General features: G+C 38.3%; 1 protein-coding gene and 2 long non-coding RNA genes across 8 annotated transcripts in view; 1 reads left to right on the top strand and 2 right to left on the bottom strand.

The window, feature by feature from the left end:
• Positions 1-986: 986 nt before the first annotated feature.
• On the bottom strand, positions 987-16,906 carry WSB1 (WD repeat and SOCS box containing 1). 4 transcript variants are annotated; one of them, XM_082442290.1, is made up of 9 exons: positions 16,584-16,906; positions 10,582-10,750; positions 9,476-9,744; positions 8,042-8,173; positions 6,624-6,724; positions 4,180-4,352; positions 3,561-3,674; positions 2,415-2,522; positions 987-2,139 (listed from the first exon to the last, which is right to left on the bottom strand). In XM_082442290.1, exons 1-9 carry the CDS (start codon positions 16,621-16,623, stop codon positions 1,980-1,982), a joined length of 1,266 nt encoding a protein of 421 aa, XP_082298416.1. In that variant the 5' UTR covers positions 16,624-16,906; the 3' UTR covers positions 987-1,979. The 4 variants fall into 4 exon arrangements, with proteins under 4 accessions (XP_082298416.1, XP_082298417.1, XP_082298419.1 ...); XM_082442291.1 differs by having other exon boundaries at positions 4,180-5,729; positions 16,584-16,892; XM_082442293.1 differs by lacking the exons at positions 9,476-9,744; positions 10,582-10,750; positions 16,584-16,906 and adding an exon at positions 5,566-5,729 and having other exon boundaries at positions 8,042-8,067.
• On the bottom strand, positions 11,705-16,577 carry LOC309650674. The gene is made up of 2 exons (XR_014257678.1): positions 15,727-16,577; positions 11,705-12,641 (listed from the first exon to the last, which is right to left on the bottom strand). It is a non-coding gene; the product is annotated as an uncharacterized lncRNA (long non-coding RNA).
• A 116-nt stretch (positions 16,907-17,022) lies between the features above and the next one.
• The window catches only part of LOC309650666, an 81,964-nt gene continuing 75,478 nt past the window's right edge, over positions 17,023-23,508 (top strand). For 2 of the 3 annotated variants that reach the window (XR_014257669.1, XR_014257670.1), the window contains exon 1: positions 21,674-21,923. This is a non-coding gene — a long non-coding RNA (uncharacterized lncRNA). Of the gene's footprint in view, positions 18,016-21,673; positions 21,924-23,508 lie in introns of those variants that run through there. The other variant, XR_014257668.1, reaches the window with a different exon arrangement.

The following is a 23,508-nucleotide window of genomic DNA, read 5'->3' as shown; positions in this document are numbered from 1 at the left end:
GAAGCATTTTCCTATGTTCACAGGCACCCCTGTGCGGTCCTAAAACAGGAAATGAAATCTGAACATAAAGGCTCTCTTGTCAGTTCTCCAAATGACATGAGAGAAAGCGGCAGTACCATTTTAAAATCATGTAGGCTAGAATCTGATCCATGTTAGTATCCCAATCATGTCTTCCCTACCTTCCTTTGGTCACTCAGTCTAAAGCATTACCATCCTGCTATTACTTCTTCCTGATAGACATACAGAAAATGTAAGCGTGTTTCTATTTATATTCTGCAATCTTCCTTTCATCTTGCACTATGGTTTTCATGGGGAGATGGCAAGCAATTCTGGCTTTCTCAGAGAACATATCTTCCCAAAATGCTATTTTTACCTAACTGGATATGTTGGTTGGAGAGTAAATAATTTAATGATGTGAAGGGTATTGGTATCTTACTGCTTTATAAAGTAGATGTATTAAAGTAAAATGAAAAAAAAAAAAAATCACAACAGGTTTAAAGATAAGATGCTTTTGTAAAATACAGGTGATTCTCAAGAACTTGGGTAGATTTTCCACTGGCTTTTAACTTTATAACCTACAACTATATACACCCCAAAAAGAGCAACTTGTAAGAACTTCAAAACAGTTTCTCAGTGGAGACAAGTCTTCAAGGGTACGCATAGCTAATAAAAGTTTTCCTCATTTTGCCTCCTCAAAGGGCCCACACCACTAGATTTTTTTCTTATGGTTACTTTAGCCAGAAAGGTTTACTATAAGCCTATTAGGTCCCCTAAAAGATCATAATTTTCTTTTGCTCAGTAGTTATTTTAAAGTGAGCATTTCTGCAGCAGCCCTCCAAGAACAAACCAAGTAAAAGCGGTTGCATTCATGGAGCGTTAACTCTCAAGCAGTGCTCTACAGTTGTGCTGTTTCTTCATTACCCTTCTTATTTAATTTGCCTGTGGTGCTTCCAACATATTTAAAAAACATTTGAGATAGTGGTTTGTTTTTTTTTTTACAAGTCTTTAATTAAAAAACTCAACAAAAATATATAATCAAGCATTTTACATAATGCATACATTCTTAATATCTGCAGGTAAGATAAATAACAGAAGGCAAAAGCAGATATACTAATTGTATTGCTTCTCTTTGGCAAGTCACCAATATTATCCCCTGCAGAAACATAGGATATGTGTAAAAAATAAACAAAAAGCAAATACGCCCACCACGGTCTTAAAATAATTGTCCCTTAGTACAAACAACAAAATATTTAGCAATAATGCAGTAGATGGATTTTTCAAATTGACTAAAATTTATTATAATACTTTATTTATACCACAGGGGTTAAAGTAGCAAGCTGCTTTCCAAAATTAAGGCCCACAGCAGTAGTTAGGAAAAAAAAAAAAAGACACCCTTTTTTCCTGGTTATATCCTGGCTATTTTTCATTCAATAATGTGACATTCAAATTCTACCTCTCAGATGCCACTCCTAAGGAAAACAAAATCCTTCCCTAGACAAAAGCTGTTTTACTTGAAGGTCAGTTGTCTGACCACCCCCCAACCAAATACACATTTTGTTATGAGGCATTCAGCTTTCTTAAGTCAGTATTTACCATCTAACTCAGTGTCCCAGAATAAAAAAAATTCCTTCCACTTTACAGCAAAGATACATAGTGTGGCTCTACTGAAGCAATATATACATGTTGGAACTAAAAATTAGAAAAGCAGAAGGGTCCATTCAAAACACAGCAGCTTATATCGAAATATATACATGTATGTATATGTTTTCACAGTTACATTTTAGAAAAAAATTTACATTTGATATGTTCAGAAATATTTCTCCTAAGGTCTATAAATAATATTTTAAAAGCTCAACTGATCAAAATGCAATACAAGAATGTATCAAATTAAATAAATCTCCTAAACCTTGAAGTCAGCAAAGCTTGAGGCTTGTGTAAAGTGTGTCGTCAGTCCCTAACACTAGGGAAGACAGCATCCTCTACACACGGTAGGAGAGGAACTCTAAAACTTTGGAAGGAATCGGCAGCTCCTGGACTTCTTGGGTGGGCATCACTCTCCGGATTGACATGCGACATAAATGTTGGAGGCTAGGGACTTGCCTTGGAGTGGCCCAAAAATACACACTTCCATCATGTGTCCTAGACAGAAACAAACAAATCACAAGCTCAGTCACACAAATCCATGTATTTCATCATCCCACAGCTCAAACAACTACCACCAAGGCTGTGAATTAGAGCCACAAACTGCACATTAAAACCTAATTAAGGAGACCTGCCCAGTGATCTCCCTCTATGACAAAGTAATAATATTATAAAGAGCCCTTATGGAAGATTTACTGACAATAAAATACAGGCTGCTTTGACTAAAAGCCTCCTTAAATTGCCTCTTAAAAGAAAACAGAAAAATCACTTACCCAGCAGCTAAAACACTGCCATCAGTAGAAAAGGCACAGCAAAGACCATTGCTCAAAGGTGCAACTTGCACTGGATAATCCTCATCAATTCTCCAGAACCTCACCATTCTGGAAAGGAAATAAATCGTCCAGTGATTATCTAGTAGGAAATTTAAGGTAAAAGCAACTTTTAAAATTCAGAAAGAAATGCCACCCTGTGCTGAGTCACAAAATATACACACAAACACACACACACACACAAATCACTGCAGCAATGACTGGAACTTGCTTTATGAAAGATTTTATAGTTTATACCAATTGGTAATTTGGATTAATTCACACTGAGAGACTATAAAGCATGGCTGCCTTCACTTCCCAGTGTTCTGATCTGTAATGCCCACAACCGGAAACTTTCTCCTTACTTCCTTACACTTAAAATATAATCGGTATCTGATCTGTTTAACTCTTTTCAAGAAGTTTATGAAACTTTTCACCGAGGTACAGTGTGTCTAGGAATAGCAGATAACTGATAGTCAGAAACTAGCTGAACAAACAGGAAAACAATGACTGCTGGCAAACAAAGAACTCTCCCCGTACGTTTGCTAACATTCTAGAAAGATGGTAATGAGTCACTTTCTGAACTGATGTGACCAAATTGCTTAATGCTATATCCACGTACATTGATAAAAGTATGAGAAAATGGAATGGCTACATCTAGTTTCTCCTTACCAATAAGCAGCACATCTTACTGATGTGACATTTCATCTTTATAGTCTCAGTTTCAGTGGATACAAATGACTCTGTTTTAATCATTTATTTCACTTTGAAAATGTCCTTCTGTTTCAACCTTTATAAGATATTACTAAGAAAATCTGTCAGCTGAGCTAAAAAGTTAATTAAAAATGCACCCAGTTTGCCTGAACCAGTTAACAAACAAAGAACACAGGGAAAGGCATGCATTATCTTTAGTTTACATAAATACTGTTCAGGCCAATATTCTTTAAGACACATAAACATCTCCCAAGGTCTTGTCTAGAAAAAGGGCCATTAAAACCCAACTGCAGAAAGGCCATATTTTTCATCCTTAAGAATGTTTTTTATTAAGTAGAAGAATGAAAGGAAATCTTTACAATAATAAATAGGTCAAGATGTAATTCACACACTTACTTATCATCAGCAAGGCTTGCAACATGCAGTCCGTCATGACTAAACGAGACAGATCGTACCCATCGGTCATTTGCTCCTCCAGCAAATATTGGAGTGGGTGGGGGAAACAGGTGCCTGAGGTCAAAGACATGTTTTCAGTGGAAATGAGAGTCACTTCAAGAAACAAAACTACCCAGGTACAAAGTACATCAGTCTTTGGAATAATGTTTAAAGTGGCCTTAACAAACACAACTGAGAAGACTGAGCAGAGCTAGTCTATCCACTTTAAATGAAGCGATTAAACCCAATTACTAATCTCCTTCTTACAGAGTGGTTTAAGACAGTCCAACTTTAGTTTTAACTATGTTTCCCCAACACGAAACTCTAAATATAATTACCACTTCTACAGAGTCATGTACTGTTAAGTAACAATAACAAGATCTGTATCAAGAAAGTCAAATTTATTTGTAGAATTTAGACGCATTATTAAAGGGCCTAAATGATACCGAAATTTTAAATTATGACAGACTGTAATTTTAGATTTCACATGTTAATGATTCTAATCATCCCCATGACTTCTTAAAAGCTGTACTGATAGTAGAGATGAATTACAGACTAAAATAATTCATGCTGTACCCACCCAAATTCCATCAGAATGTCTCCAGTGTGTGGATCCCAGATATAAACTCGAGTATCATAAGATGCCGTAGCCAGTAATGCTCCATCAGGAGAAAAGTCACAAGCTACAACATCATGGTGATGTCCTTCTAGTTTCCGTATCATGGTATATTTATCCATATTCCAAAGGAAAACCTGCAAAAAAGGCAAATGTTATAGCTTCATTCAGACATGCAGAGGACAAAATGGCACATCTTAAACTAAAACTGCTAAATTTAATTAAGATTACATTAAATTAAACATTATAAATTATGAATAATTATGAAAGAATATGCTCAGTGTCATAGTCAAAGATTAAAATCAGTTTTTAAGTTAATTAAAGTAAACATGCAAATTCTATTTCAAATGTTTCTGTTAAATGTTAATTTAAAAATAAGCCTAAACACAAAAAAGGCAATGCAGTTTAACCACAAAGTTATACTGACATCCATTTATTCCAAAAACTAATTAACTAAAATATACAGAAATAAATAGGGTTAAGTACTACAAACCCCCTTCTTTTTTTTTTTTCCAGAAACTACCAAATTTTTAAAAAATATACAGACAGAAAATATAAGGTTAACAAATTGTTACTCCATTGGCATCTCCCTTTGAGATAATCACTTGTTTACAATAGGCTTGGGTCACCAACGTGAGCCTAGGAAGAGAAACAGATACTGCAAGCAAAGAGAATTTTTCACAGCCAAATGAAATTTCTTTGGCAAACAACAAGGATGTTAAACCACATTATAAAATGAAAATGCTAATTTACGAAAATAATACAATTAACATTTCTGTGAATCAAGATTTGCCAATCTTATTTTTCCCAAACCAACCACAATCATTAGTCATTTTAAGTATAAAACATTTAAATCACTTTAGTACAAGTTCACACATAGTTTTAGATTCTAAAGATCAGTAGTTATACTGTGCAGAATAGCTCTAAACAGGATTCTAATGTTTACTTCAATCTGTTATATTAAACGTGAGCTTGGAGGTTTATTACAATCCTAATAAGACAAACTCTCCTCCTCTTGGAGTAAAGCAATCCTTTTTGCTATGTTTTTCTGCACAGACACAATATATTATTTCCAAAGAAAAATAAATACAAATTTTAAATTGGATCAAAGACTTAAGGTATCTCTAGTATCTCAAAGAATTCCAAAAAATAGCACAGAGAAACCATTTGAAAGCCAACTACATTACATTAAATTGGTTTCACATGTTAGACTCCCAATTCCACCAGACTGGAAGATCAATTACATCGGAGGAGTCAGTTGGTTTCACTGTGGGGAAAATTATTTTTAAAAAGAAAAAAAGAAAGAAAGAAAAGCAGAAAGTGGACATCGACCAGCACCTGTGTACGTACAGTACACCTTGCAGCCGAATGCAAGGTTACTTCATCCTATGGTAAAGGTCGCCCCCAGCCCGGTAGCCAGAGATGCCACTCTTTCTGCCCAGCTAACACCATTGTGCGCCTGTGTGCGAGTGGTGCCAGCATAACCTCAATCACACCAATATTGCTGCCACCACCTGTGACAGGGAAAGCAAGAAGCATATGGAAAACACACAGCCTAAAATAGCAATGTCAACATCTAGCTTTGCTCTTCTTATGATTTTTAAAGAACTGAATATTTTTTTCTAAACTGCCAACATTTGCAACTATCATTTTAACACACTTCTTGGCTAAATAAAATGCATTTTAACCAGCCTCCCACCCCCCCATTAATTCAAAGTGTATTGTGATCATCACATGTATTTGGACTTCAACCATTTTCATAAATACCTGAAGCTAATAAGATCTCTTTAACTATACTAACTCAGAGCTGGTAGACAACTAACTAAAGGAGGGTTCATCAATAAGCATAACCCTCTTAAGAGTCACTTTATACTTAATCTGTCTACAGGTATGCTATGCGAGACAGATCATATCAAATTTAGATGAAATTTACTCCAGGACATACATGACTGTTATTTTTATTCTTATTAGATTTTTAAGTTACTTTTTTTCAGTTAAATGTCCAGGACCAGCTGGGACTTAAAACTTTTTAAACAGCAAACTGGACCAAAAAAAAAAAAAAATAGAACAACAGAGAAGAAAATAATTAGCAAGGGAATGTCTTAACATTTGGACTAGATCTCTTCTATAGCACATAAACTCTCCTAGATCTGAGAAAATATAAAATTGACATAACCCTCATTTTATGAATATCATCTCTAACTAAAACAATCCAATTTCTCACTTTACAATCAATAACTATACTTATTTAATTTCCCTCATGCAAATTCTCCCCCATCATGAAATAACACATTTAAGATAATCAAGACACCGAGCACAGACTTAATAGGTTACTTAGATTTAAAATGATTATGCACATATTATTGTAATCCAATTCACAGTAAGTATACAAGAACTTTGACACATACTGCTTTACTGGCTCCCACTGAACACAGCATAGAAGAGTCAGGAGAGAATGCACAGCTGTACACCCAGTTCTGATGGCCCCTCAGTACTTTCATCATGTTTCCTGAACAAAAGGAAAATACCTGGGTTAACCCTAGAATCTACTTCAAATAAGTAGCATTTCAAAAATGGCAGAATCACAGAATCACAAACTTCTACAGAGGCAGTGATTAATCTATTACAGGGGTTGGCAATATACAACAGTTGCTTATTTTTGTACCTAAGTTTTACTGGAACACAAGCATGCCCATTGTTGTGACAGCAGAGTGGAGTAACTACTGCAGAGATAGCATGGTCCGCAAGCCTAAAATATTCACCATCTGGCCCTTTAAGAAAAGGTCGGCTGACTTACAACTGAAAGTATGTTGAGAGAGCAAATTCCATATGATATGAGAAAAAAAATAAAATTTAATTTTCAAATGTTTTAACTATTGGGATCCCTTCACCCCTCAATAGCTGAGCAATCATAGAATTGATCAATGCAGAAGAGGTGCCACATAGTTTGGTAATAATATTAGTGTATTATTCTATCAGGCAATGGTTATTACCCATAAGCTGAAACAAGTCTCCAAATCTGAGGGGTTTGTTTTCTACTACATTCAATATAAGCTATATTTCCCCAAACAAGCCTGTCAACTTCCAGCTTGAGGCTGGTAGAGCACTAGCAGATCTTAATTAAATATATGGTTTTAGTTAAAACTATAAACTCTTTCATCAGAGGCTAAGAAGGGGGAAGAGATGCTCATCTCAGGTCTTCTCAAACAAGGTAGACTCTCCAAAACTTTGTAAAAGGATCACAATTATCAGTGTTTCCGAAAAAGCTAAAACTTGACACTGATATTCCTTTTACTATATTGGAGGGCAAATCTCTTACTTTTTATAATTCTTACTTAAACTATCCAACTTATTATTATGATTAGTATTTACATCCTATAAATTCTGGTGTATAAATCATGTTTGAATTTACATTTTATTAATTACTAAGTTATATCTTTTGTTAGGTCAAGATCTACTTAAATTTTCACTAAGCAAATGAAGGAAGTTAAATCCTCCCCAATATAAAGGAAATAAAACACAGACCAGTTCAAATAAAACCCTAAGACTGATCCAGATTCTGTCCTCAAATAGTTGATACAGATATGTGTAGTTAGTTTCTGAGTAATATCAGATTGTTTACTTAGAGTAACTGCTGGCTCCTATTCTGGGTCACATTTATCATTTTGTTTGATCTGTACAGGGAAAGGGACCAAAGGACTAAGCAGAGAAAAGGAAACTTTGATCATGTCACTTTTAATGTCAAATGACCCAAGTGTTCGTAATACCTCTCAGTAGTAATATCCAGAAACTAATTCTTTTCCACAGACTAGAAAGAAAGACATACCATCATCTTTCAGGTCCCACACTCTCAGAGTTTTGTCTCTTGAAGCTGACACCAGGATCAAGCTCCCATCTGGAGCAAAAGTTAAATCTCTGACCACTTCAGTATGATCTACCAAGTTAAGGAGGAGTTTTCCTAAATGCAATGGAAGGTGGGAAAGAGACAATGTTAATAATTTTAATCAGCTTCCATATTAAAAAAATAGGGTTGAGATCACCATTAAAAAAAAAAAGAATAGAAATATCTGGGTACCTCCTTAGTTTACCAAGTGTAAAATGACTTATTTACTAGTGCCTTTACTATTATCTTTAAAGATTCACTATTTACATTGTTTTAAAATGGATTATTTCCAAGATACCAAAGCCTAAATTAGAAAAATTAAAAGGGAATTCCTGAAATGTGAACAAACTCCTGGATCAAGTCAATTTAATATCAAGAAAATCTACATCATTTAAAAATCTTTGTATAGTATGATTTTAAAATACAAAATCAAAATTCTCCTTTTCTTTTACTTGGCCTAGACTACGAATGGACTGTCAAACTCCCCCAAAGATACACGTTATCCAGAACAGCCTAAATTTTTAAACATAATCTCGATGAAAAAAAGGTATTTATTCATCTAATATTATAGTTTTGTTTTTCTATGAAAAGCAATGTGCTTACCTTAAATGTTTTCCCAGAATTCAATCAAATTTACTGACTCATTATCCGCACTCAGTGTTAGTATCACTTGCTGTATTCTAATGTACATAATTTTAATGCTCATTTGAAAAAATCTTTTAAATTTTGGAGTACATACTATCAGCCAGAAACTATTTTAGGTAGTGAATAACACATTTACTTTTTTAAAATTTATTTTATTTTGGCCGTGCTGCATGGCTTGCGGGATCTTAGTTTCCTGACCGGGGATCGAACCCATGTCCCCTGCAGTCCTAACCACTGGACCGCCAGCGAATTCCCACAACACATTTACTTTTAATTGCCCAAAGAATTTAACTTCTCAACCTATCTGGTTAAACTTTAGATAAAATGTCATTAAAACTTTCCAGAGGTTAGATAATGATTGTTGAAAACCAGATTTACCTTGAAAGCCTCTGAGCTATCAATCATTGAAAAAGTATATAAGAAAACACCTTGCGATATGAGTCATAAACTAAATTACCAGTTTATAAGTGATAATTAACTAAACATTCCTTAGACGTGCCCTTCCTACTATAATATTCTCTGAAGAGTGATCAAGCAATATGAACTCTATTTTCCTAAATTAAAACTATGAGCTGAAGATGCTATTTAGACCAAATATAAAGATACATTCATAGCATCAATTCTTGCTTCTCTGTGAGTTAAACTCCTCAAATTATGTATTCTTCCAGTGCCTATGAGCTATGCTTGCATCACAAGATAATCAGGTTTGCTTTCAAAACTATGACTCCATACCTGTATATACATCCCATATTTTGATACGCCCATTGTTTAACCCTGTGGCAAGGAGTAGCTGATCTTGTCCAAATCTGAATCGATGCCATTCTATGTTTACACAGCGACTCTGTTTTTCTGGAACTGAAGATCCAAAAGCAAGACTCCAGACTATATCGCCACAGTCTATAATATGTTCACGAGGCTTATTTTTTGGACCACCATCACTGTTTTGTCTTGACAATCTTAAACTGCTTGAATTGGTGATATTCTTGGTGCCATGCAGGAGACTGGGTAGGAAAAAAGGTCAGATTGAAATCTAGTTATTATTTACTCTGGATTCATGTGAATACTAAATAATGATGTGTTTGTTAAAATAACTTCAATATCATTATAGTGATACAGAATAACAACAGAATCCTTATAGATGGGAAGAGGAAAAGTTGCTACAAGCTACATGGGCATGACCAAATAAATTCAGACTAAAAGAAATCCTCAGTGTCTGAGAAAAAGTTCAACAATAAAGCAATTTATAATTTATTCATTTCAAATTTTCAAATTTGTTTTAATATATCCTTATTGATATAGAAATCCTATCTCAATTAGGACTCCTTTAATTAACCCAAAAGTATAAACAAGCAAAAAACAAAAACAAAAAATTCTGAGAACATTAAGATATTGTGAAGCTGACACCAGAAAACTATCTTAAACCCCATAATAATCAGTAGTTTCACATACGTTCTAGACCTAAAGTAATACGTAATAAGGACATTAATGACAAAAACCATAAAGGTGAACTAAACACAAAAAGCAGGGAAAGATTAAATTTAGTAGATACATTTTAGAAATTGCACTACCAAGGCACAATTAACCTGCCTTTTGATATATGGAAAAGAAAAATTTAAAGACACCGAAGTATCTGAGAAAGTATTCTATGATATATAAGGCCAGACAATTCTTCCCACAAATTTTCCAACAAATATATTCAGCTTATGAGTAAAATGCATTTACAACAGTCTCCAAAGGAAAAAACTTAAATAGCAAAATAATCTTATTATTCCACACAGAGAAAAAAATAAATTCTACAAACAGACAGATACAAAATACAAAAAAGAAAACAGTCTTACAAGTTCTTAAGGCACTGGGACCACGGAACAAGCTTTACTGCACGATGTCCTTGTGACCAAGCAAAGTATGAACCATCTGGAGCAAAAGCAACAGTCCAATTTTCACGACCACATTTCTTGTCAAAAGGAGCCGCAGGAGCTAAAAGTTCACCTATAGTACGTGATCTCACTAAAAGGAAAAATAAAAAATATAGGATATCATATATAACCAACAATGAATTTGAGACTGCATCCATATTACTTTGGGATCCACTCAGCTCCACTGAGTTTTTCCTTTTTCTATGTAGACAAGGTACAATGAGTTCTGCATTCTACCCTTTGAGGGGAGATGTGTGGTGTGAAGACCCCGTAATGAGAATAAACATCTTTAAGTTTTGATAAAGTGATTTTCCTAAAATTTCCCAAATCAAGAGCTTTTTAAGAAAGTTTCAAAAAAAAAAACTGGTCAAATAACAATAATGTAATGATCAATCAGGGCTAGCAATTACTGAAGTCCTGACTTTTGCACTGCCTTATGTTTTCCTCAAATTACTAACATTTAAAATGCAAGAAACTTAAGTTGCTCTGCAGGAAAAGTATCTTCCAAAAAGTTTGTAGCTTTCAAAAACCATAAACCACTATAAAATAAAGTTTTATATCATTACTCAAAGGAAGCACTATAGGGACTTCCCTGGTGGCGCAGTGGTTAAGAATCCGCCTGCCAGTTGGGGGGACAGGGATTCAATCCCTGGTCTGGGAAGATTCCCATATGCAGCGGAGCAACTAAGCCCATGCGCCACAACTACTGAGCCTGTGCTCTAGAGCCCACGAGCCACAGCTACTGAGCCCGTGTGCCACAACTACTGAGCCTGCGCTCTAGAGCCTGCGAGCCACAGCTACTGAAGCCCGCGTGCCTAGAGCCCGTGCTCTGCAACAACAGAAGCCAACACAATGAAGAAGCCCGCGCACCGCAACAAAGAGTAGCAGCCAAAAATAAATAAATAAATAAATTTACTTTTAAAATAAAATAAAATAAAATAATTAAACTGGCATATTAGAGTGTACAGAGAATTCTTCTGCCTTTAACAAGAAGGATAATCAACAAGTTCCTATTGTACATGTGCAGATGCAAACGCGGCTGCTATTTCCTCAATTCTGGAAAAGGATCTTTTTTTTTTTTTTGGCTGCGTTGGGTCTTCGTTGCTGCGCATTGGGCTTTCTCTAGTTGCGGCAAGCAGGGGCTACTCTTCGATGTGGTGCGCGGGCTTCTCCTTGTGGTGGCTTCTCTTGTTGCAGAGCACAGGCTCTAGGCGCGTGCGCTTCAGTAGTTGTGGCTCGCGGGCCCTACAGCGCAGACTCGGTAGTTGTGGCTCACGGGCTTAGTTTCTCCGCGGCATGTGGAATCTTCCAGGACCAGGGCTCGAACCGGTGTCCCCTGCATTGGCAGGCAGATTCTTAACCACTGCGCCACCAGGGAAAGGATCTTAATCAGTCTATCACCACTGCTGTCTTGGGTCTGTCTTGATTTCAAATTTTGCTACTCTTCCTTTTTAGTTATAAGTCACCTTCGGTTTAGTTTCCCTATTATCTATTTTGTGATCTGTTGCGTGTTCAACTCTATGGTCTACTTTTATGTTTTGGGCTTAAAGTTTCCAACAACTAAACTTCAATATATTCTACATACTGCAGTTCAAATGAGAACCACATATACTCCTATTGCAAGAGCAGATATATATACACAAACCCCAAAAATGTATTCATTCAGTGACACTTCCAGTCTCCACGTGTGCTCCACCAACAGGGATTGTAGCACCTGGCATGTGACAGGGGCTCAGAAAATATTTATTGGACGAATATGAAAGCACATGTATAAGCTCCCATTCTTAAGCGATTTAAATATTTCCTTGGGACTTCCCTGGTGGCGCAGTGGATAAGACTCTGTGCTCCCAATGCAGGGGGCCTGGGTTCGATCCTTGGTCAGGGAACTAGATCCCACACGCATGCTGCAACTAAGAGTTCGCATGCCACAACTAAGGAGCTGGTGAGCCGCAACTAAGGAGCCTGCCTGCTGCAACTAAGACCTGGTGCAATCGAATAAATAAAATAAAAATAAATAAATATTAAAAACAATAATTAATAAATAAATAAATATTTCCTTGCCCAGTTCTTTGATACATTAACAATGAGAGATTATGGTTTAAAAAATGAAACAAAGGAAAACTGAAATCTGTTTTCCTATGATATTCATAAATATAAATATGCATTTTGGCACAGCTGAAATTATTAGAAAATTTCCTTTTGATGACTCAAAATCTTCCCCCGTGACACTCCACCCACTCAGTACTGGGTCTGATCTAAAAGAATAAGCCTGATCCTGCTCTCACGTGACATTCATATATTGAAGACGGCCATGACATCAGCAACTAAATCTTTTCACCAGGATAAAATCTGGAGAGTTTTCAATCATCCCTTAGATTACATGGTTTCAAGTCCACTCTCCACCTACACCTTCATACTTTTCTGGATAAACTCCAGTTAGTAACGGCCCTCAAAAAAGTGGAACTTTTTCAACCAAACACAATACTTCAAGCGTGGTTTAATCAAAGCAGAACCCCCCACCTACCCCTGCCCCACTTGTATCACATGACTTTAATACAAAATTCACAAACCGGTGACACTCTTATGCCTGTAGAATGATTTTTTAAATATACAAATGAGGGAGTTCCCTGGTGGCCTGGTGGTTAGGATTCTGGGCTTTCACTACCGAGGGCCCGGGTTCAATCCCTGGTTGGGGAACTAGGATCCCACAAGCTGCACGGAGCGGCCAAAAAAAACCAAAAACAAAACACTCACATACAAATGATTTTTGAAAGGGCTTGCTGCTCCATGTCCCCTATATTCCTCCAAGCCCACAGTCTTTCATTTATGTGCCTCGCCCCTGAATTTGCAACCCCTGCCTAAATCTTTTTTTTTTTTAAAACATGGGTTTCTATAACCACATCTATCTTTTAAAATCCACAAATTTTAGGAGAAAAAGAAAATCAAAGTTCACAAATAAGGGAAGCAAGTTTTAAAATTCTACTGAAAAATGCAAGCATTATCTTAAAAAGAGAAAGCCCCTGATTAAACTAGATGAGTATACTTATATAACTTCCATCTCAAAAAATAGAGGACTGGCCCTTGCATTCAACTTCAAAAACATCTGGTAAATTAGACTAGAACTCATTTCTCCTTTAGCAAGCATAAGCAAGACTAACTTTCCTACAGAAGACTCATTTTTTTAAATCTGTATTTTAGGATCACTCTGTATTTTTCTTCTTTCACCTTGACCACAATCACAAAACTCCTCTTGTGTAAAGGGTGGTAATAAATTAACTAAAAAACTGGTTCAGATAACAAAGACCACGAAATAATAAGCTAATCTACTCTCGAATATATTTTTTTTTCAAGAAATAGGGCCACCCTAAAAAAATACTGCCAAATAAATACAAACAAGTACTGAATTAATAATTACCTTGTGTTTCTTTGCTTGTTAACAGGCATATAAAATGATCACTTCATTTTAATCAAATAATTTAAACACTCATTTAAATACTTACTGGTACACTATTATAAACTAGCACAAGGTTTATAATGAAGAAAAAATTTTAATTAAACCTTTATATACTACCTGCAACTATTGAATGTTAGTATCCTAAGATACTATGATTTAATGACCTTGTATAAGGGAAAAGCTGCCTGCCGTGGGAACTTGGCCATTAGATACAAGTTATTAATATTATTAATATCCGCACAGTAGTAACACATCATCTGAGTCACTGCTCAACCAAGCAAACCAGATTCAGCTCCTTCTTCACATTCCTCCCTGCAATTTCATAACTAGAAAGGGAGGATCTGTGGCAGAACCTTGTGAAAGAGGGCAGTAGCTCTAGGCAGTAACTCCCTGTCACAGAGACTTCTTTAATCATTCATGGAATCTTGCCTCCTCTTTCAGTACTTACTTGAGAAACCAAACAGCTATAATTAATACCCAAGAAAAAATGTTAGTCCTTACTGATAGATACAAAGCAATGCAGAGGTATTAGTGTTTAACTTTGTATTCAAATGATATTTTAAAAAATGAAACAAAGAAACAAAAACCTGGAGTTTAAAACAAAAACTTACAAAAGGCCAAAGTTCTTTTAAATATAGCAACTTTATACTATATAGTAACTTTATATAGTTATATAGTAACTTTATATTATATCCAGGAAATAACACTGAGACACATACACAAAAAAAAATTTTTTTTTTTTAATTAAAAAAGCTATTTAGTGCATGGTTCTACCTTATGCAGGTATGCTAAGAACCTCTATCCATCCCTTAGAAGAGAGGACTGGAAAGTTTTCAAAATGATTCATCAAGATGAAATAAAATACAGATAAATGAAAGGCAGATCACTCATCTGCAATACTGCTGTGAGTAGGAAAAAAAAAATAGCACTGAATTGAGAATAAGAACTTCTGAGTTCTATGTTCCACAGTTAAAATAAAAATTGGACATGAATTTTGTTTTCTCTGTATGTTTAAAATAGTCATTAAAACCAGGGTTAAAGTCCCCTCCTAACCTGCCATTCAACCTTATCTCTAAGAGAACAAAAGTCCAGAACTCTAAGATAGCTGTCTCTAGATATAAAAATTCACCCACATACAGGATACAGGGCCTTTTGGATACTTCAGCTTCTCCCTTTCTCTAGAAAACCTCCTCCAAGGATTCAATAAAGGCACACATTTAGTTGAAGAACAAGAAAATGCAAAGGCTCTCTGCTCAGTAGCTCCTTCCAAGTTTCATTTAATTAACACACAGTATTGGGCTCTGGGGAGGGATGAGAAGATGCTAAATCTATTTTATTTTTTTTAAAATAAAAACTGTCTATCTATCTACCTATCTATATTTTTTTGTCCATGCCGCGCGGCTTGCGGGACCTTAGTTCCCCGACCAGGGATCCAACCCGGGCACCCGCAGTGAAAGAACCCAGTCCTCACCACTGCACCGCCAGGGAAGTCCCAAAAACTGTATGTATTTAAATAAGGTGTATAACATCACTTGATAAGTTCAGGGTTTATAAGCATAACAATCAATGCACAGCACCCGCAACTCGCCCCAAAGTTGTTCCAGTTATATTACCTTGAGAGAGAATTTAAATAATGTGAGGTGCTTTCTACTGAGTCAGTGGGTAGGTCCTGACGCAGGACCTTCAACATCTATTGGCCTGTCTTCTGCTTGGCAGGACTGGCCACTAAGCCAGTTTCTAGGCAGCCTTTTCAAGAGTCTGCTCTTCTGTAGATCAGCTTTTCTCCGGTCACTCCACCCAACCACCCTGCTCCTCCCTGCTCCTCTGAGTGTGAGAGATAACTGAGTCTCCTCCCCAGAGCCGCTGCCTTTCTTAACGCCATGCCATTTTTTTAAATACTGCTTTTTCCAGGCTGATGGCACCTCTTCGGCTGCATTTCTCCTTATAATTGTTGGTATACACGAAGACCCATCCTTTCATAACAGTTCAGATCACACAAGTTTACTTTTCCCCACCGGAAACTTTTTTAAGAGTCCTGGAGACTTGCCCAGCCCTCCCCTGCCCACTCGACGCCCCAGCCCCTTAGCCAGAAGAAATCCAGAAGAATGGCCCTGCGCGGACCGCCGATGAGAAAACTGGGGGTGGGGGGGGTGGTCCCCGGGGAAGCGTGTCCATCTCCGGCCACACAATCATTGCAACCCTCGCCACTCGGCGCCCAGGTTCTCTTTGCCTCTAATATCCGCGCACCGCCTCCCTCCGCGCCAGGCGCACAGCAGGCGCCGCATCAATGCAGATCCCATTTACCCTCGGCGACACCCACCCGGAGGGCCGCTTCCTTTCTCTTCGCTCCAGGGCTTGGCCCCGGCTCACTGTTCTTCCTCAGACTCAGAGACGCTTCCTCCCGAGCCTCTGCCTCTCCGCAGCCCCCGCGCGCTCACCAGCAACCCTCACCCATCGTCCCATTCCTCACCGATCTCTTTCTCGTTGACCCTCGGGGGAAAGCTGGCCATCTATGGGGCACCTTCTGATTCCGGGGGCGCGATGCGGACGCAACGACAGAGAAGGGAAAGGCGAGCGCCGAGGGGCGTGACGCGGGCTGGGTCCCTCCCGGTCCCGGGGACGGAGGGGAGGGGCGGGGCGGTCGCGGCGGCTTCTGCCGACTGCCCCGGGAAAACTCCGGGAGGCCTCGGACCAAACTACGGAGTCAAACACAGACAATAGATGCTGTTCCCTTCCTCACGCCTACGGACCAAGACGCTTCCCTCTACACAACCGACTGCAAACGAGACACTGGAGACAAAATGGCGCGTGTCGCGGGGGATAGCAGGGCAGCGGGGGCGGGGCCTCGTGACGTCACAGAGCGATGGCCAGCCTCCCGACGTTCGAGACGTGACGGCCTCGGCTCGGCGCCCCGCCTTCTCTCCGGGTGCGAGCGGGCGTTGTCCTGGGGACGCGAAGGGGGAGCCGGAAGAGCGCCGGGGCGGAGGAGGAAGGGGAGGCTGCAGCACCAGCCCAGCCCCAAACGCTGGGTTGGAACTTACCGACTGTGCGTTTTAATTCTGTCTCATTTTCCCGGCCGGGAGCCCAGCATGGTATTTGTAAGTTGAAGAGCGTTTGAAAACGCAAACACAGAATTGTATAATACATATTAGCTCACAGCGTAAAGATTGCATGGAACTTAAACTGACTGAACTGTAAAGAACAAAAAAGACGTTTCAGGTTTTAACTCGGTTTGGCCACCTCCCCGGCCCTCATGTGCTGGGGACCTGGAGGTTGCAGTGATGAAAACAGTGAGAAGACAATGAACATCGCTATGCACCCACACGTCCGGCCGCGAACGTTCTGACGAGAGCCAGCCGGTTTTTGGAAGGGCCGAGGTGACCCGAATTCAGGAACAGGGAGACCCGGGCATGATGGCGTCCCGCCCTACCATGAGACCTGCCGGGGCTGTCTTTGTCCTGGCTGCTTCCTGCAGCTGGGCCTGCCTCGGGGCTGCAGCGAGGCTGGCGGTCAGCAGTGTCCCTGCCACTGGCCAAGGCAGACCCCACCGTGTCTGCTGAGAAGCAGCCCTTCCCGCACCCAAGGTCTAGGCCTCTGGGAGGCAGCTAACCATTCACACAGCAGAGCTGATAAACGTGTCAGTGTCTGCCAGAAGCCAAGTTGGTTCCCGTATACAGATGACATATTTGCATTTTAATTGGCTCTTCTGTGGACTCTAAACCTAGTTCCAAAGGAGGACAGCTAAGGCTGGGAATTTCAAATATGCAGCAGATGCTAATGGGAGAGGAGTTGCATAGCCAGACTCTTTTGAGAGATCTCAAGTGACAGCACCTAGACATGGCTACTTCATCTTTTTCTTTGCATAAGGATAATTCTTCCAATGGTGAGATGTTTAATACCAGGTACAAGAAATCATCCCCCCTCCTTTTAAAAAAAAAATCATTTTGTTACATTCAGTAAACATATTTATTGAGGCTTGCTCTGTGCCAGATACTGGGGCTAGTTGTTGAATATTTATAGTAGAACAAAAGAAAAATTTTAATGCAGTCTTGTAGCTCAGATACCAATATTTTTGTCAGTCCCTGCTAATTCTTCTAACCAACTGCTATTACCTCTGTTTACATGTACTGTACCAAACAAAGTCATGGAAAATACCAGTTCTTGAGTGTCTGTGAATTGTTTTGGTGACTTTTTGTTTTGTTTTGTTTTGGTGACTTTTTCATACAATTGTTTAATTCCACTCTAGTTTATTACTGCTAGTCAACAGACTTCCAGACCATTTCCTCAACTGACAAAGTATGACAATGGAATGAAAAATAATTGTATGATTTGCGTACTCATTAGTGATAATATCTGCTGTTTATTGGGTCCATGCTACATGTCAGGCACCGTGCCATATAAGTGCTTTTGTGGATTAACCCATTTAATACCCACAGCAGTATGAGCAGTGTATTAGTCATTTATATTTTACCAACAGTTAGTAACTTGACGATAGTTACAGAGCTCCGAAGTGATAAAGTGCTAGATTTGAACCCAAACTTGTCTCCTGCCCTGCCCTGCTTCCATGCTACCTTGTCTCTCATAAATGAACCCTACCATGAGAAGCAAATATGTACGTGGCATTTCATATTTATATTTGCTATGTTAATGTCAAATCCGAATGGCTGTCTTATCACCTGCATATCCCATAAAGCTGAGATTCTCCAGAGTTTTATTCTTGTTCCACAGCTGTTTTTCTTCTTCCACACTCTCCCTGCGTTATGACAACCTCTCTTTGGGGTTTAATTACCAGCTCTATGTGAAGACTCTCAAGTCCAGACCTGCCTTCTCTCTTGAGCTTCAGATTTACATATTCAGATACTTAGAGTAAAGCCTGACATGTCACAACTGAGAACATAGTCTTCTCTCCCAAAGCTGCTCCATCTGTTATATTCCCTGCCCTAGTGAGCACGTCCATCCAGTCACCCAAGCCAGAAGCTGGAGTGTTTTTAGACTCAAGCCACTCTCCCCCAACCCCATGTGGCATGAATCAGTCCACAAGCCCTGCCAGTATTTTCTCTTAAACGTTCTGGAGTCTGCCTTCTCTGTTCCAAAACAGCTGCCACTGTCTTAATTCAAGAGCTTGTCATGTCATCTCTCTTAACACTCCTTTATAACCCCACACTCTAAGAAACCGCCATCAATACCTTGGTGCATTTCCTCCTAGGCTTTTAAAATTTTACTAGCTGTGTGTCCTTGGGCAAATTTGTTAACCTCCCTATGCCTCAATCTTCTCATCTGTAAAATGGAGATGGTAATATTACCTGCTTCACAGTTTTGAGAATTAAGTGAGTTAATATGAGAAAAACATTTAGAACAGGGTCTGGCAACAGAGTGTCAGACACTAAGAGTAAGATATAAGTGTTAGATACTATTTTTCTACATAATAATCCCAGCTAACTGCAAAAGTGAAAGATCAAAATCTCATAAAATATAAGGGATTGGCAAAGAGCCATAAAAATAACATCAAGTATACGTATAATCAAAATCATAAGTAAAAGTTCTGGAAAGCATTCACTTCCAAAACAAAGCTGATCCAACCACTAGAAACCCGTTCTCTTGAATCTCATTCTTGAGTTATTCAGAAAACATTGCTGCTGTGTGGTTATCTACTAAGGGTGATTTAGTCATGATTTTTTTATGTGGATATCATTTCTTTTGAAATTTTTGAATCAACATTTACTATCTTGAAATATAATTTTAAAAAAATTTACATCCTGTCTTATTCCATTTTCTCATATCTCAGCAAAATGTTGTAGTAACAGTTTGGCATTGGGAATTCCCTGGGGGTCCAGTGGTTAGGATTCCATGCTCTCACTGCTGAGGGTGTGGATTCAATCCCTGGTCGGGGAACTAAGATCCAGCAAGCCACGCAGCTTGGCCAAAAAGAAACAACAACAAAAACACAATTTGGCGTTTTCATGTAGTTATATCTCTTAAGGATGTATTTTTCTACACCGTTTTCTTATACTGACAGAGAAGTACATAAGCATTAGAGAGGGGAAGCAAAAATTATTACATTCTTTTGTTCAAGGAGAATAAATATAACCATTTTATATGTAAATAATTAGAATTTTGGAGTAGAATACAATATAAAATTTTGTGTCTTGCTTTTTTTCTTTCTCACGATAAAATAATATTTTCCTATGTAGATAAACTTTTCACCACATCGTAGGTAATTTTAACTTTATTTGGAGGGGAGTTTTTTCCTTTCCTTCTTCAGAATACATAATATTTAATAGTGCAGAAAGGTGGGCTTCTCCTGTAATTAAACTCTGATTACTCATATGGACAGTGTAGGTATATTCCCTGTGATGTTATGAATGTATCCAGTTCAAAATTGTGGCCTGTTTTGGGAGACTCCATATTCACCAAAAGTTAGAACAATTCAAGTGGGTTGTCTCTGAAGTTACAGACAAACCTCTAAATTAGCTTTAAATTGGGAAGGATTCTTGCAGGATCTTGTTTCTGAATGTATATCCTGGTGAGAGTAGAAAGTAAGTGTTCCCTTCCTATAACTAAAGGGAAACAATGTTTACTTAAAATAACAATCAAACATGACTTTAAAAAAAGAAACCCACTAATAATTGTACAACTGGAGTTTGAAGCCTACCACCACCAGAAAAACAAAACAAAAACAAAACAGAACAACAAACCAACATCCAAAATCCCAAATATTTTATCGTCCCCTAGTGTGGTTAAATCTCAAAGATGAAAAAGATTACCATAGTCTTTTGACTCGCTATTGACTGAGACCAAACCAAAAAAAGGTAAGAACAGCCTCATTGTTTAAGCAATAGGAATGTTGCTTGTGTGCCTGTTTGTTTTGCTTTTTGGACCTTTTTGCTATTGTTGTTACAGCTCCCCCAGGCTAAGCCTAGGAATTCACCCAAAGTTATTCAGTGCTTGGGTCCTAGGGCAGGAGTTTCGGATCTTGGGATTTGTGGAGTTAAGTCTGGGATCCTCGATTGAAGAGTGTGGAATTTGCTCAGAATTTAGCTGGACAAGCATAATTTATACACACAAACATGTGCATTAATAAACTGTAGTAGATACCTTGATAGTTATAGAACATACAGGGAAAATAATAGAGCCCAGAGGACAATTCTGGAGGCAACTCCTTTTGGCTGTGGTAGCCTTACTGGGGATGAAGTGTCTAGAAATGCCCCTGCTTTTACCCTGCTGTCTTATTTTTCACTTTTCTTCCTGATTTCACATTTTTTGTGGGGTGTTTGACAGTGTGGTATGAGCAGAACGTTAGTATCAGGTTTTCAAAGATACATAATTTGATCTTAGTTTACAACTATACCCAGAATGGCTCAAAGTGTGGAAAATGGTGTAGCCAGTCTAGATGTTTCTACATCTATGTCTGAGCCAGAACGCTCCTGGCAGCCTATAGGAAGTTATCGTATTATATCTAAAAGGGTAAGTGGAGACCCTGTCTCCAGTGTTCTGTAGGATTCCCAGAGCTTGTTGCTGAGCTGACTCAGCTCCATCCCCTTCTCCTCTCCTTACCCCCTTCTCCTCTCCTTACCCCCAAACTCGGGGCACTTACACGCAGGCTCAGTCCTTTAGCTCAGTCCTGGACCTTCAGGAGAAATCTGTATAAAATGGAATATTCCGTGCAGTGACGGAGATTTTCCTCATATCAATCATTTTTCTCTTCCTCTGACAGAGCTTCGCATTTTCATTTTTCTGAATGTTCCTGCCTGTGACCATCTGTAGAGATTATGAGGGGGAAGAAAATTATCTTTCACCGACTGCATGAAAGGCAAGGGTTTCTCTTACTTGTCCTCCCCTCTATCCTTTGTTTGGGAACTGCTTCTGTACTCTTCTCAACTTCAGTTGCCTGACTTTGGGGGCAACTTTTTAAGTCAGCTGTTTCTTTCTCCCTTCTGTTGGAGGGTGCCAGCATTGGCTGGAATTTGAGTGCTTCTCCGGGGACCCAGAGAGTCCCGCAGACAGCTCACAAGCTCTCTCTACTCGAGCTGCTGGCCCCAGCCAGTCTTGCCCTGGTGGAATGGATTTGAATGCAAGATCTTCCAACCGATACCTTTACTTGCTAACATATGGGTCCCCGTTTCTTTTAGGCTGAGGAATTTCTGACTGATTTCCAACCCTCCTCCATATCATTTCTTTTTAAGTTCTTTTTTAATCTTCCATATTGTTTTACTTTCTGAATTTGTTTTTTCCTTTCTATGAAATGCATTCTCTTGGTGTAATGAAAATGTTTCATTTTCTCTACTTGGTTTTAACTTCCTTGAGGGCCATGACCTTTCTTTATCTTGGAGTCATTTTTAGATTTTGCACATAATTTATATTCAGTAGATGTTCGTTGAATGGAATTGAATTGAATCTTTCGTCTGACTTCCCACTAGGGTATCTGAGGTAAATTGAGAAGGCAAGTGTTCCTATTACTGTCTTTACAAAAATCAAGAGAAATCAAATTCGAAAGTTTGCTAGTAGGAGAGTTCAAAGATTAAGGCAATTGTGATTGAAGCCAATAAAAAAAAAAAATTGTGTGATTTTGCTTATTACTTTTACCTGGAAAAATAAGTGTATTGAAGAAATCGTCTCCAGTGTATAGTTAGGAGTCTTCGAGACTAGCATTTAAACTAATTTCTCAGAGGCATAGAATCATTTTCAGATTCATAGCTGGAAGGGACCTTAGAGATCATACAGTGTAACCTTATTTTACAGGTGATGAAACTGATAGTTGATTCTACAAATGAGTTTCTCACATTCATGTGACTAGTTAGTAAAAGAATGAAGATGGGGCACAGTTCTGCTCATGAGGAGCCTGGCGCTTTTCACATTGTACTGTAGTTCTTTTACCATACTGTGGTTATTTGTATACATGCCATCTCCCCTCAAAGTGTCATTGGTTAATAGAAGACAGAAGCCATGTCTTTTTCATCTTGCTATTTATGGAAGATAAAAGGTATAATGCTTGGCAAATATGGCCGCCAAATGGTAGGTGCTCAATTAACTCCCTTTGAATTAATTAAATTCTTACCTGATGAAATGTGTTTCTTCTTGGCCTCATGTTCATGAGAAGCCACTTTTTATTTATTCATTAAATATTTATTGATTACCTACTATGTACCAAGTACAATGCTAGTATCAAAATGAGAGTTAAAATGAAGATCTTGGGGAGTGGGGAAAAAAAAATGAAGATCTCCTTTCAGCTCTCAGTCTATATTAAAATATTACTGTAGGGTATTAAATATCTCAATTAGAAAGGAAAGGCAGTGAATTCTCAGCTGATCTATTTCCTTTTTATAGACTTGTTTGCATTTCATAGAATTTTAGTGCTAAAGGGAACTTAAGGTTACCTAAGATCACATTTTCAGTAA

The sequence above is a fragment of the Balaenoptera physalus genome (assembly GCF_965194825.1).
Source record: "Balaenoptera physalus genome assembly, chromosome: 20".
NCBI lineage: Eukaryota > Metazoa > Chordata > Mammalia > Artiodactyla > Balaenopteridae > Balaenoptera > Balaenoptera physalus.
Note: the sequence above shows the minus strand (reverse complement) of the source record. Positions and strands in the feature narration are given on the sequence as shown.